Source organism: Arvicola amphibius, chromosome 3 (assembly GCF_903992535.2).
Source record: "Arvicola amphibius chromosome 3, mArvAmp1.2, whole genome shotgun sequence".
Taxonomy (NCBI): Eukaryota; Metazoa; Chordata; class Mammalia; order Rodentia; family Cricetidae; genus Arvicola; species Arvicola amphibius.
In genome coordinates, this window is record NC_052049.1 from 54,074,605 (window position 1) to 54,088,093 (window position 13,489).

General features: G+C 45.5%; 1 protein-coding gene and 1 pseudogene across 2 annotated transcripts in view; one reads left to right on the plus strand and one right to left on the minus strand.

The window, feature by feature from the left end:
• Dmgdh (dimethylglycine dehydrogenase) overlaps positions 1–13,489 on the minus strand; it is a 64,749-nt gene that overhangs the window by 51,102 nt on the left and 158 nt on the right. For both annotated transcript variants that reach the window (XM_038323569.1, XM_038323570.1), the window contains exons 2-4: positions 9,638–9,806; positions 2,632–2,730; positions 417–581 (exon numbers count right to left, since the gene is read on the minus strand). In XM_038323569.1, the coding sequence (XP_038179497.1) occupies positions 417–581; positions 2,632–2,730; positions 9,638–9,806 (433 nt within the window). The remainder of the gene's footprint in view (positions 1–416; positions 582–2,631; positions 2,731–9,637; positions 9,807–13,489) is intronic.
• LOC119808809 lies at positions 2,781–4,118 on the plus strand (annotated as a pseudogene).

Sequence of the window (13,489 nt, forward strand, 5' to 3'; positions counted from 1 at the left end):
TTGTCATCATGGGCAGAACTAAAGGGTTTTCATTGCCCCTGCATATGTTATCGGGTAACAGCTCCCCTTGTGCTTTGCCCATGTTCCAGGATCGATCCTCTAATGTTGCCATTCTAAATGTATGCACGGATTATTTTTATTTTTAACTTACTAAATTTACTCGTAAATTCACTGAACTCCCTAAAATACATTAAAATAATTTCTGTTCAAGTTGACGAAGTGAAATTGCCCTTTAAATAAATACCTTGTTCAAGCAGGACAGTGGTGGCACATACCTTTAATCCCAGCACTCTGGAGGCAGAGGCAGGTGGATCTCTGTGAGTCCAAGGCCAGCTTGATCTACAAAAAAAGAGTTCCAGACAGCCAGGGTTGATGCATGGAGAAACCCTGTCTCAAAACAAACAAACAAAAAATACCTTGTTCATGTTGAGTAAAGGGAACATCTCTTGGATTTTTTCAGGCTCAATAAGATACTGTTCAGTGGCATGCCAGTTGGTCCGGGTCATTTGATATTTAAATTCATCTACCCTTACAGGAGTCGTAGCAAGTCTGATACTGCCTGGTTGATGGAATCCCACCACCTGTGACAATAATTCCAATAAAAGCACATCACTAAACTACCCCCCGGCACTCACACACAGTTCTCCAGCACAATGAAAACTCAGGTGGGTAAAAGAGAAGTTTACTATGCAGCTAACATAATAATTACATAAAATATATTTGCAGCTTATGAAATGGTATTCATTCGGGAACAATTTACTCTGTGTTCCTATGTGCCAGGCAGCACCGAAAGCCTGAGGTGCAGGGTGAACGAGAGAGGCAGAGCCCCTGACTGATGGAACTGTCCGTCTGCAGGAAAAGGTGGGGCAGGTAAGAGCATATGATTGCATGGACTGGGGGCTCAAGTGCAGAGTGGAGAAGCACTACATGACAAAGAGAAAGCCAGAGGATTTAGGGAGGGGTTACAGAGAGTCCACATGCTGCTCGGGGGAGATCAATTGTAAGTCAACACTCATTTGGCATTTCTTAAAGTCTTTCTATTTGAAAAATTTTGGTGAGGTTCTGGGTCATGGAACAAAAGGACAGTCCTGGTCTTAAAGTTGCTCACATCACACTCTGCAGGAAAAAGGAACAGAAACAGTGGGGCAGTGTGTTAGAACAGTGTGCACGCACACTGTGTGTTAGAACAGTGTGCGTGAATGTTGTGTGTTAGAACAGAGTGCACAAATATTGTGTGTTAGAACAGTGTGTATGCATGCTGTTTGTTAGAACAGTGTGCACACACGCATGTGTTAGAACAGTGTGCATGCATGCTGTGGTTAGAACAGTGTGCATGCATGCTGTGTGTTAGAACAGTGTGTACACACACTTGTGTTAGAACAGTGTGCACTCATGCTGTGTGTTAGAACAGTGTGCACACATGCTGTGTGTTAGAACAGTGTGCACACATGCTGTGTGTTAGAACAGTGTGCACACACGCTTATGTTAGAACAGTGTGCACACACGCTTGTGTTAGAACAGTGTGCATGCATGCTTGTGTTGGAAGCATGAGGGGTTGGTCTTCTGTGTAGGTTGACAGAAAGGTGGTTCTAGATAGAACAGGAAGGGAGAAAACAACGCAATTTTAGAAAACAGGTGTGAGAGCACCCAGAACATTCCAGAAGTATACACTGTTGAGAACAATTAAAGCACATGAGCAAAGGAAATTGAGGCAAAAGAGAATGTTAGAAAGTCAGGAGACGAAGGCTGGGAGCTTCAGACCCTGCTGAGTCTTTGGTCTTGATCCTGCAGACTCTGGAGAGTTTTCAGTGGCCTTCAGTCAGAATAAATGCATGAAAACATTAAGAAGCCTTTGATCTTAGCTCATGGAAACTTTTTATTTTGTGAGCACAATCAGTATGAGAACGGAAAAAGACAAAGACGGGGAAGGGAACTCAGCGCACTATTTCTAAAGCCATGCGACAGTCAGCGCACCGTCAAATCCTGTGCAATCTACTTGCTGGAGTGCTCCGACTTTATATTCTCTAGCTATGGGAACTGACTAAACAACGTTTGAAACATTGTTATTTATTATTTCTTCTTCTGTGGGATGATCTTCTTGCGCACTGTAAAGCCCTGCCACTGGAACTGGTTTAATAAAGTACTGATTGGCCAGGAGCCAGGCAGGAAGTATAGGTGGGGTGGCCAAACTGAGTATGATGGGAAGGAGAAAGGCAGAGTCAGGAGTCACCAGCCAGATGCAGAGGGAGCAAGAGATGAATGTGCCCTGCTAATAAAGGTACCACCGTGTGGCAGCGTGTAAATAAGGAATATGGGTTAACTTAAAAAATGTAAGAGTTAGCTAGTAACAAGCCTGAGCTATTAAACAAGCATCTGCAAATAATATGAACCTCTGAATGATTATTTGGTAGCTGGTGGGTGGGAGAGAAATGTCCGACTACACTCTTTCTTTAAAAAAAAAAAGAAGACTAGTTAATTACATGGGTAATATGCTTGAAGAAATTAAAGTGGTGCTAAAAGCAACCCCGGTTCTTCCCTTAACCTTTCTTTCTCTACCTCAGCCAGCGCTGCACATGGATTCTATATCTGAGTGGCTGACCTCACACACAACTTCAGACTAAGAGCATTTACCTGTCCAGTTTCTTCTTCCAGCTTCTCGTACAGTTTGATGCTGTCATAGTGTATTTTCTTCAAGTTTATGCCGGGGTGAAAGTAAGTTGTTAGGCCTGCCTGAAGAATAGGGAGAGAAGAAAATGCTGAAGTAAGTGGGCATTGGCATAATGTTGATAACTCCTCTGCGAAGCAGAAATTTCATGCTGCAGAGACAAGAAGAAAGTATAGGGTGGGTGCAAGAAGGAACGCATTGGGTTGGAGGCCGCAGAGCAGATGGCTTGTCACATAGTACAAGAAGCAGCTTCAGTTATACAAGTAGAGTAAGAGCCAGCCCACAGACATGACCAGGAAGAGCCTTACAATTCACTAGGAAAAGAGCGAAATGGAGTGGGTTAGGTGGAATGTTTAGAACATCTGCTGTTGTTGATTGCTCTTTATCTGAAATACATGGGACCAGAAGTGTTCTGATTTTAAGTTTGGAGACCAGGAAGATGGCTTCTTGGGTAAAGGTACCCAGTGATCTCCCAGAGCCCACTGGGTCTTAAGAGAGGACCAACCACTGTAAATTGTCCTCTTGAATTCATGGCACGTGTCAGTAAATAAGTGCGTGCGCACACACACACACACACACACACACACACACACACACAGATAAATTAATTAACTGCTGGGTGGTGGTTGTGCACGCCTTTAATCCCAGCACTTGGGAGGCAGGTAGATCTCTGAGTTCAAGGTCAGTCTGGTCTATGGAGTGTGTTCCAGGACAGCTAGGGCTACACAGAGAAACCCTCTCTGGAAAAACCATAAACAATAATTAATTAATTAAGTGTAATTGAAAAACAAAAATAAAGATTTTGAATTTTAAAATTATGAACCAGTGCAGAGCAATTGGGCATCTCTCTGGCGAAAGTGCTGCAGGATCGGAGGTAAGCGAAAGCCCAACCACAAGAAGCGGGAGTATGAGCTGGGACGGCCTGCTGCCAATGCTAAGACTGGCCCTCGTGGTATACACAGTCCGAGTGTGAGGAAGAAATAAGAAGTACCGTGCCCTGAGAGTGGGTGTGGGGAGCTTTTCCTGGGATTCTGAATGCTATACTCGCAAAGCAAGGATCATTGGTGTTGTCTACAATGCATCCAAAGACCAGCTGGTCCGCACCAAGACCCTGGTGAAGAACCACGTTGTGCTTATTGACAGCGCACCGTACCGATAGTGGTACAAGTCCCACTGTGTACTGCCCCTGGGCCTCAAGAAGGGGGTCAAGCTAACTCCTGCCGAGGAAGAAATATTTATCAAAAAGCGGTCAAAGAAAATTCAAAAGAAATATGATGAAAGGAAAAAGAACGCCACGATCAGCTGTCTTCTGGAGGAGCAGTTCCAGTGGGGCGAGCTTCTTGCCTGTATCGCCTCAAGACCAGGCCAGTGTGGCGGAGCAGATGGCTGTGTGCTACAAGGCAGGGAGCTGGAGTTCTATCTGAGGAAAATCAAAGCCCAGAAAGGCAAATAAACCATCATTCATAACTCATGTAATAAAGGTGTTCATTGTTCTAAATTTTAAAAAATATATTTGTGTATACATAAAAATGCCCAGGTCTATACAAAAAAAGAAATCTGTGTGTTTTCTAGACACCTTATATACACATTATATTATACAGTATGTTAGATAACCAAATAGGCAGCGCCTACACATGTTTGTTGAATAAATATTGATTAATTATTCTTTAGAAAATATTGATAAATATTAGAAATCTTGTAGCCCTTCCCGTCAACTCTGAGAGATGCAATGTAGCATCCAGACCAAGAATTCTAGGCAATTACTGAAGCTAGAGTTTTCTTAATTAAGTATCTGGGGTCTCATTTTTCAGCTAATTTATCCTGGGGAGCTCATCAGAACACAATCTGTTCAAACTCAAATCCATTTAGCAATATTTATAACTTTCTCCTAAGGGAATTTGAGTCTCTGAAACTCAAAACTATTTCCCATTAAAGTCAATCAAACAGTGTTTAGAAACCAGAAGCTCAATGCTTCCAATCTTGTCGAAGCGTCTAGCATACACACAAGTGATGCTTCTGACAAAAATCCCATCCCGGTTCCTAAGGCATTTGTAGCGCTGCCCTGGTGAGCGTATTGGAATGTTTCCACCACACAACTCCTGCCAGGGTCTTAGAAACACGACGAACCACTCTTTCCCTTTCACAAGCTTGAGATTTGGTGTGCATGCAAACTTTCCTCATCCAATCAGTGAGCATCTCTGGTTTTCTGGTATCTGCCACTGACCCCAATTCTGTCTTCAGTGCATCTTCTGCCCATCAACTGAGAAAATGGATGCTCACGAGTACTGGCCAGAGCTCTGATTACTCCTGGAGGTCCTATAAACCACAGCCCTGGAAGAATCCAGGCTTAGTCAGTGTTTCTATGGCTATGAAGAGACACCATGACCACTGACTGCAAAGCTGAGAAAGGAAAGCATTTCACTGGGGTTTGCTTGCAGCTTCAGAGGTTTAGTCCTTTGCCATCACGGCAGGGAGCATGGTGGTTTTACATCCAGATCTGCAGGCAGCAGGAAGAGAGAGACCCTGGGCCTCACTTGAGCTTTCGAAACCCCCAAAGCTCACCCCAAGTGACCCACTTCGTCCAAGAGGCCACACCTACTTCAACAAAGCCACACCTCCTAACCCCTCTCAATTATCACCATCCCCTAGTGACCAAACATTCAAATATATGAACTTGAGTAGGGGGCAAATCCTGTTCAAGCCACCACACCAGGCCACCAGAAAGTTCCATTCTCTATATCCACCTATACTGCATTCTCTGTTCCCCTACCTCAGAAACTAGAGACTAATGAATTTTCATTTGAAAGAATCACACGGACTCACTAAAGAGATTTAGTCCCGTGTACTTTGTTTAGGGAACACACACAAGTCTTTGAGTCAATTCAGAATCTGCAAGTTTCTATTGATGTAAATTTTAAATAACAAGAAAGGAACACTCTTCCCTATAGTGCAATGACAATTACCAAGTAAGAAAAAACTGCAGGAAAATCATGAAGGGCTCTAAAAAATGGGGGTGCATTGTATGCCAGCTCAGGTTGTGACCCCCTAGTCTGATATGCTTCCTGTCTCTCAGGGGCCTCTACTGCCTCAGAGAACTCAGCCATCAGCCTAAGCCATCATCTATCCCAGTGGCTCCAAGTCCTTTATTCGTACACGCATGCTCAGTTGGAATGTTTGCACATGACCACTAAAACATTCTCATGCCTTTATTTACACATAACATGTAAATATAGGTTACTGTATTAATAGAGATCGTAAAGCACACTAAATGAGCTTGGGATAAGTGAAGTATTTTAAATAAATTTCGTCTTATTTACTGTGCCGGAAAGCATGTGAATATTAAGCTCATGAATCACATTTTCGATAGAGCGTGGTGGTTAACGCACTTCATTATTGAGCTGTGTACATGGGATTGAAAATACAGCCTGGTTCTGGGCTTGCTTTACATCCAGGGTGGTTTATTTGTTTGTTTGAATTCCTTTGTGTTATAAGTGGTCTCCCTAAGTAGCTCGGGCTGGCATTAAACTCTTAGCCTTCTCATTGGTGTGAGCAAATACCAAAGGAGAAGCCACTAGAGGAAGAAAAGGTTTATTTTGCCTTCCAGTTTGCGGATTGCAGTCCATCATGGTGGGCAAGGGACAGAGCAGAGGGGAGGGGAGCAGACGATGCTGCATCTGCCCTCAGAGAGAGGTGAGTGTAGGGTCTGAGTGCTCCTTTTCCTTTTATTCTTATGGGGACCCTGGCATGACGCTCCCCACAGTCAGGGGTCTTCCCACATCCATTAGCACAATCTGGCAACCCCTCACAGATGTGCCCAGATGTTTGTCTTCTAGGTGATTCTAGAGCCTGTCAAATTGACAAGTAGGATTAGCTATAACATTCTTCCTTGGCCTCTCCTCCCAACAGGGCTGCCTTGCAGCCCAACTGCTCCCTCTTTAAAGACTCATCCTTGCTCAACTATCCCTTTCTAGGGCTAAGGATCAAGCCTGGAGCCTTGCACTGCTCCTAGACAAGCACTCCCAGACACATTTTTTTGCAGCCCATGTAACTGCTACATAGAAACCACACACATCTATTTGGATTACTATAGGCCAACACATTTGGAACACTTGCTTATTTGTAGAAGAAATACAAGCTTAAAATTCTCAACCCTTTCCATCACGGGAACAAATCTTTCCAGAGTGCGACTCTGTCTACCTCAAAGCACTCCTCTTCCTCTCCTCACAAACTATACCATGTAAAGGCTCAGTAAAGCTAGTCACCATGATGGCCTCACATAGCAGTCAAAGAAAAAGCCAAGATGAACCCACTGTGCAGAGCCAACCTGCCCCCAGAGAACCTGGGGATCTTAAACAATACATCAATCACATCAGATGCTACTCATGTTAGTAAAGCTTGATTTCTTTCTTATGTATGTAAATCAGTAGAAATACTAGATTATCTTCCATCCTGTGACATCATTCTCAGGGATATGGAGGACGCTACTCTCCAAACCCGCATCTGATGCCATTCCTTGGGCACTGATGAAAGTGAGCAAGACCTCAGGGTCTGCAGACTTGGCTATACTTTGAACATTTGGTCTCAGGCTGTGCCATCCTCTGGCCCTCATTTTCTGTACCTTGTGGATGCTTATATCACAGAAAACATATCAAACTCCAGGGATCTCCAGGAATACTGCCTCAATTTTCAGTCTGTTTTTTTTAGCTGGTTCTCCAGCTTTGAACATCCCTTTCTGTTCCCAGATATGTCTGGGCGGAACACTCTTGGCATGTGAAACTTTCTGATGGCATTTCTTACAGAGAAGGCTCATAGATGTGTAAAAGCTCCCAGAATCAGTTCCTAGGACAGGTCCTGTCCTGTCCCTTATTTCAGGGGGCACAAATCACCTAGCTGTTGCTGTCTGACTCCACACAATGGCTCCCCATTTGGCTCTGGCTTACTGCCTTGTCTAATGGGGTGGGATGCTTTCCCCACTACTTTGGTATCTTTTAGGGAAAAAATATTTTACACAGTTAACATCACATAAGGGACTATCATCTTATAACCTTTGCCTGCTTGTCTTAAAGAGTTTAGGCTAAGGTAGGCACCGTGTATTGGTGGGAGAGCTGGTGCAATCTCAGGGAACCCTGTAATCTACCCTGAAACGCAAGCAATATCAAATCACTGTCAGCGAACAAATAAGCCTTCCACTTTAATGTGCACCTGCCCCCACTGAGCAGTCGGGAAGCGTGAGGCAGTAGAAGCACCATTCATTTCAGTTTGCCTCTACCTAAAGGCTCTTTCCTGGTTAACCTCAGAGTCCCCTTAGGACACCTGCACCTACTTCCCACTCAGTTTAGTGTCCTCTCCTGTAGCTGTCTCCCTAACTGCTCCTCCTGCATTCTGTACTCCCTACCAAGTTTCTCCTTTCTTCAAGGCTCAGGCCCATTCTGAGTGCTTTCTGTGCCCGAGACCAGCTCCAGGAGGACAGGACTGCTCTGTTCCCTTGTGACCTTACTTCTGGAACTGACCATAGTGCCCTAACATGGTCTTTCGGTCTTGAATGATGACAACGTGCACACTGTCCTAGCTGGGTTTCTGCCAACTTGACACAAGTTATAGAGGAGGGAGTGTCAATGGAGAAAATGCTTCCAGACAATGGGACTGTAGATAAGCCTGTAGGGCAGCTTCTTTATTAGTGATTGGCATGGGAGGGCCCAGCTCAGTGTGGATGGTGAATGGTGACATCCCTGGTCCTGGATCCTATAAGAGAGCAGGCTGAGCAAGCACATTCCTCCAGGGCCTTTGTGTCAGCTCCTGCCTCCAGGTTCCTGCTCTGCTTGAGTTGCTGCCCAACTGCTTTTGATGATGAACTGTTAGATAAAACTGTGAGTCAAATAAACCCTCTCCTCCCCGAGTTGCTTTTGGTCATGGTGTTTCATCACAGCAACAGTGACCCTCAGGCTCACACTAAGAAAAAAAATAGAGGAGGTAAACTCGTTTTTAGAAGGACAAAATGAAGTCTACACAGAAAGTCTAGGTTAGGGGCACGACACAAGCCTAGGGAACCAGGGCTTCTGCAGGCAGAAGGAAGGCAGAGGGGAATCAGTGAAAGGAGATATCAGTGCTGGCTGGGAAGACTGCCACGGGCAAGTGATGCGGTACCCCCCCCCCACACACACACTGAGTGAGGAGGAGGGGTTGGAGGGAGAGGAGCTGGACTTGAAGCTATTTTTGGGGAAACACTGGCTGACCAATGTGTGTGGGCTGACTATGGGACTAGAGACTGTAGCCAGCTGAGCTTGAGTCTGGGTGCACTGTTCACCTGCATTGAGCCTTGACGACCATGTCTATGCAGACACCCGGCCCGTGCTTCAAGTGTGTGCTGAGCACGAGGAGGACCTCAGAGAGTGTTCCCCTTTCCTCTCCTCACCACAGGAAAGCTGATTATGGAAAGAGATAGCCAATGAGGCCAAGCTCTTCCTCTCTCGAGAGACAGACAGAGACAGAGAGCGAGCATGCGCATTTACAATCAAAGAATCTTCCTTTCCTATCCCTTGCTGACTCGGGAAATATGAGAGCCATGCTAACCCAGGGCCTTTACCTAGGCCATTCTCCAGTGCCGCCCAGGCACGCTGCTTCACTAGAAGAATGACATAAACTGCTGAGAGGGCGAGACTGTCACAAAATACAAAACAAACCCCACTCAGAAAATGGAATGCATCAGAAAGTGGAAACTGAAGGAAATTTCTGGAAGTTACCCTGGGTAGAAAGTGGCAGAGCCAGGATCAGAATCCAGAACCCACATGTTCACATAAAGGGTATTTAAATAGCGATTTCCCACTTCCTGGAAGCACACCAGTCGGTGATAGTACACTTTGTGGTGAGGTGAACGTCCCATACTCGGCAGAACTCTCTGTAGGAGCCATGAATGGGAGGAGCTGGCACACAGTTTGAGGGTATACATAGAACATTTTGGGGTGCATTCCTTACTGCGTGCCAGGTAGAGCCAGCCGTGAGCTCCGACTTCTCCAGTAGGACCACATCTCTCATCCCTGCTTTGGCCAGATGATAAGCCAGACTCACGCCCACACAGCCACCTCCAATGATCACCGTCTCTGCCTTGTCCTTCCATTCTGGAGCTGAGGGTGGGCTTTCCTGTCTGGAAGACAATGTTTTTAAGAGTGACTCACTTGCAGATAGCAGGTCCAGTTATTCCCCTGCTTGCCTGACTCTAGGACTTCACGCATACAGGATGCATTTTGCACTCAGAAACCTAGTGCATCTGAGCCCTGACTAGGTGCCCAGCATTGAATGCGCCTCAGGAAATGAGCAGTAGTAGGTGGCAGTGACTGCTCTTTCTCAACCGAGACATCATTTTCCCCTTCTGAAAAACACATTCTGGCCAGACGATGGTGGCACACACCCTTAATCCTGGCACTCTGGAGGCAGAGGCAGGTGGATCTTGGTGAGTTTGAAGCCAGCCTGGTCTACAGAGTGAGTTCTAGGACAGCCAGGGCTACACAGAGAAATCCTGTCTCAAAAAACAAACAAACAAACAAACAATCAAAAACAAACAAAACCACCCATATGCTGAGACTGGGGCTCAGCTGGTCAAGCGTTTGCTGTACAGATATGAAGGCCTGAATCTGATCCTCAGGTTCTACGCAAAGTTGGGCATGTGGCTCCCATCTGGAATCTCAGCTCTGGCCAAATAAAGACAAGAGGATCCCTGGGTCTTGCTGGCCAGCCTCCCTGGCCCAATCAGCAAGAGACTCTGTCTCCAAAAACAATTTGGAGAGCATTTGAAGAAGGCACCCGACCTCTGGCCAGAACATGCCCACACCCCCACACACTCCTATTGATTTCAGTCTTAGAAAAGCCCTAATCTTCGTGCAACTTGGCACCTGTTCATCCTCTTATCTCTGATGCTCCCCCAAGCTGCAAGGAGATGGATGAAGAAGCATCCTCCTCTTCCGGCATCTCTAGTCATCAGTTTGTAGGATGGTCTTCCTGGCTTCACTGTGAGCTTTTTGAAGGCAGGGGACAATATTTATCACTGATCTCAGCCCCTTCTCAATGCCACATCCAATATGTATGTCCCATGAACACATCTGATCATTTGCATGACTTGTTCTCAACCCTCTACTGGCATGACTTCCCTGTACAAGTCCCTAAAGGATGGCATCCTGGCACTGGGTAGAGGGGTTTGTTCGTTATTGCCACATTTCCTTCAGAGCATTTCCTTTTTTATTTATCAAGTGGTCCTTGCATTCTTGCTGTGTGTATGGCTGGACACACAGGGCCTTGGAGCTCTGAAGCTTATAGCAGACCGGGGAGATAGAACAAGTCAAACTGAAAGTGTGTGCATTGCAGCAATGAAGCACTCTTTGAGGGAAGGTACGGGTTGCAGGAGCATCCATCAGCAGGAAGGCATGATGGGGGTGGATGAGGAGTAATGAAGGAGCCAAGGGGTAGGACAGGAAGGCTCCCAGGTTATAGGGGCAGTTGTGGACAGTCAGCACAGGGAAGGGCTAGGCTCTGAAAAGCCATTGAGGCTGCATGTGGAGGGGCCTCAAGGATGCATCTGGCTCTCTTAACACAAAGAACACTCAGTGAGTCCTGTGAAACATAACCAAAGGATGTGATTTACTAATTCCTTAGTTCTTGCTTTCTTTCCTGGTCACCAACCTCTTTACTCCATTAGTGTCTGATATAGGAAGTCACAGTAGGAATTCTGTGGAAATTCTCCATGGTATATTTGGTGACACCAAACCAAAAGGTGTCATTTTAAGGATAAGATTTTGCTACTGTTGTTTTGCTTTGTTTTGTTATTTTTTTCAATGAAGGGTTTCTCTTTGTAGACTCAGCCATCCTGGGACTTGCTCTGTAGACCAGGCTGGCCTCGAACTGCCTTGATTTGCCTGCCTGGCTCTGCGCCCTGAGTGCTAGGAATAAAGACGTGTGCCACCACCACCAGCTTAAAGATAAGTTTCAAAGTGCAAAAAGGCAGGCCGCAACCTTCCCTCGGACTGACATGGTAGTGGCTGTGTTTGTCTAAATACACCTTATCCGGGAAAAGATGATCTGGTTATCTGACGAGGTTTAAATTGTTGAGCGTCTGGATGACTCAATTCTAATCTGCCTTCATAGTTTGTCAGATTTAAGAACATGGGGTGTGACTTTGTATTCAGACATAACAATTTCATACTGGCAAAAAAGAAAAACGTGTAGAAAGGCTTTATAGAGCTCGCTTTTGTTGTGGTTGTTTTGGTTTGGTTTTCGAGACAAAGTCTCACTAAGTATCTTCCACAACCTACAATGGCTTTGAGGTTGACATCCTGCCTCAGCCTCCTGGGTGCTGGAATTTCAGGCTTTTGCCATTACAGACAGCCTGTCTTAAAGTTGTTAGAAGAGAAATGTCATCTGTGATGACTCTCAACATTTTCGAATATATGCATATGTTATATGTATATAAACACTCCCACGCCCATGAATAAAGACTTTAATGTTACACTGTATTTGTCTAATCAGGTTTAAACAAATTAACCCAAGATGAACACCTTTCCATTTCCTTCCGTATTAGCTGCAGTCTTCCATTTGGGATGCTTTTACAGCTTGTAACTCCTTCTTGTACTGTCCTTCACTTAAGTCAGGCAGAGGGGAATTAGCATCCTGTTTTTGCTGATGAGGAACCTGTGCTGGGCCAGCAGCTGCTGTGTCTGATGGAGCCAGAACTGTTGTTCTGGGGGCCCTGTATTCCCAGAACCAGGAACAAGCCCACACACCACAGGCACCATGTAAAAATCTGTCGATGGAAGGATGGCCAGCTGCTACCCAAAAGCAATTCTTGCACACCATAGGCTGAACAATGCAAACGTTTGTTGAGCCTAACGTTTGTTGAGTGACTCTATGAACAGGAGCCTCACCTTGACAACGTGGGTGACAAGGAATGGGTACAGGAAAATCAAAGATGTTGTCCCGCTCTTTTACATACAGACAATTCCTTCTCACTTACAAAGTTTCACAGCCCTGCTCCAGGAGCCAAGGAAGGAAGACACCGGTAACAAGCACCCACCAGGGAAGCATCCCAAATGTCACTGTCTTTGGGCAAGTTTGTTGCTGTCCTTTGATCTTTCAAATGATCTAACCCTTTTCCTAACAATTTTTTTTTTGGCTTTTCGAGACAGGGTTTCTCTGTGGCTTTGGAGCCTGTCATGGAACTAGCTCTGTAGACCAGGCTGGTCTCGAACTCACAGAGATCCGCCTGCCTCTGCCTCCCGAGTGCTGGGATTAAAGGAGTGTGCCACCATTGCCCAGCTAACCCTTTTCCTAACAATTTTGTTTAAAAAAAAAAAAAACCAAAACAGACTCTCATATTTGCCTAAACACACGTGCTTTAAAAATGCCAAGTTTACGTTCTCTGCGTTACCAACCGACCCAACCTAATTGTTAATTGTTAATGAGTAGGCTGCTTAATTATATTATAGACTATTGATCAAAAGAAAAACTATGCTGCCATTCAAAAGAGTAAGGTAAATCAATACTCCCTGGAATAGAATAATCTCAAAGACGGATTAATCATTGAAAACAAAACAATGATAACAACCACCATCAAGGTGGGAGTATATCGGAGGCAACGGCGTCCAGCTGTTTGAACACAGGAGACAGGTTCCTACAGACAGACATCCACACACTGCCCATTGCTGACCGGGCAGAGCTTGGGGCCAGAGAAACTGACAGTTTTCCCTGGTAGTTGTAGGTAATCCCAGGAGGACTCCAGCCAGTTCCTGTGGGGAGCTTAACGGGCCCTCTCTTCCCCACCTGCAGGCGGTGAGCACTCAC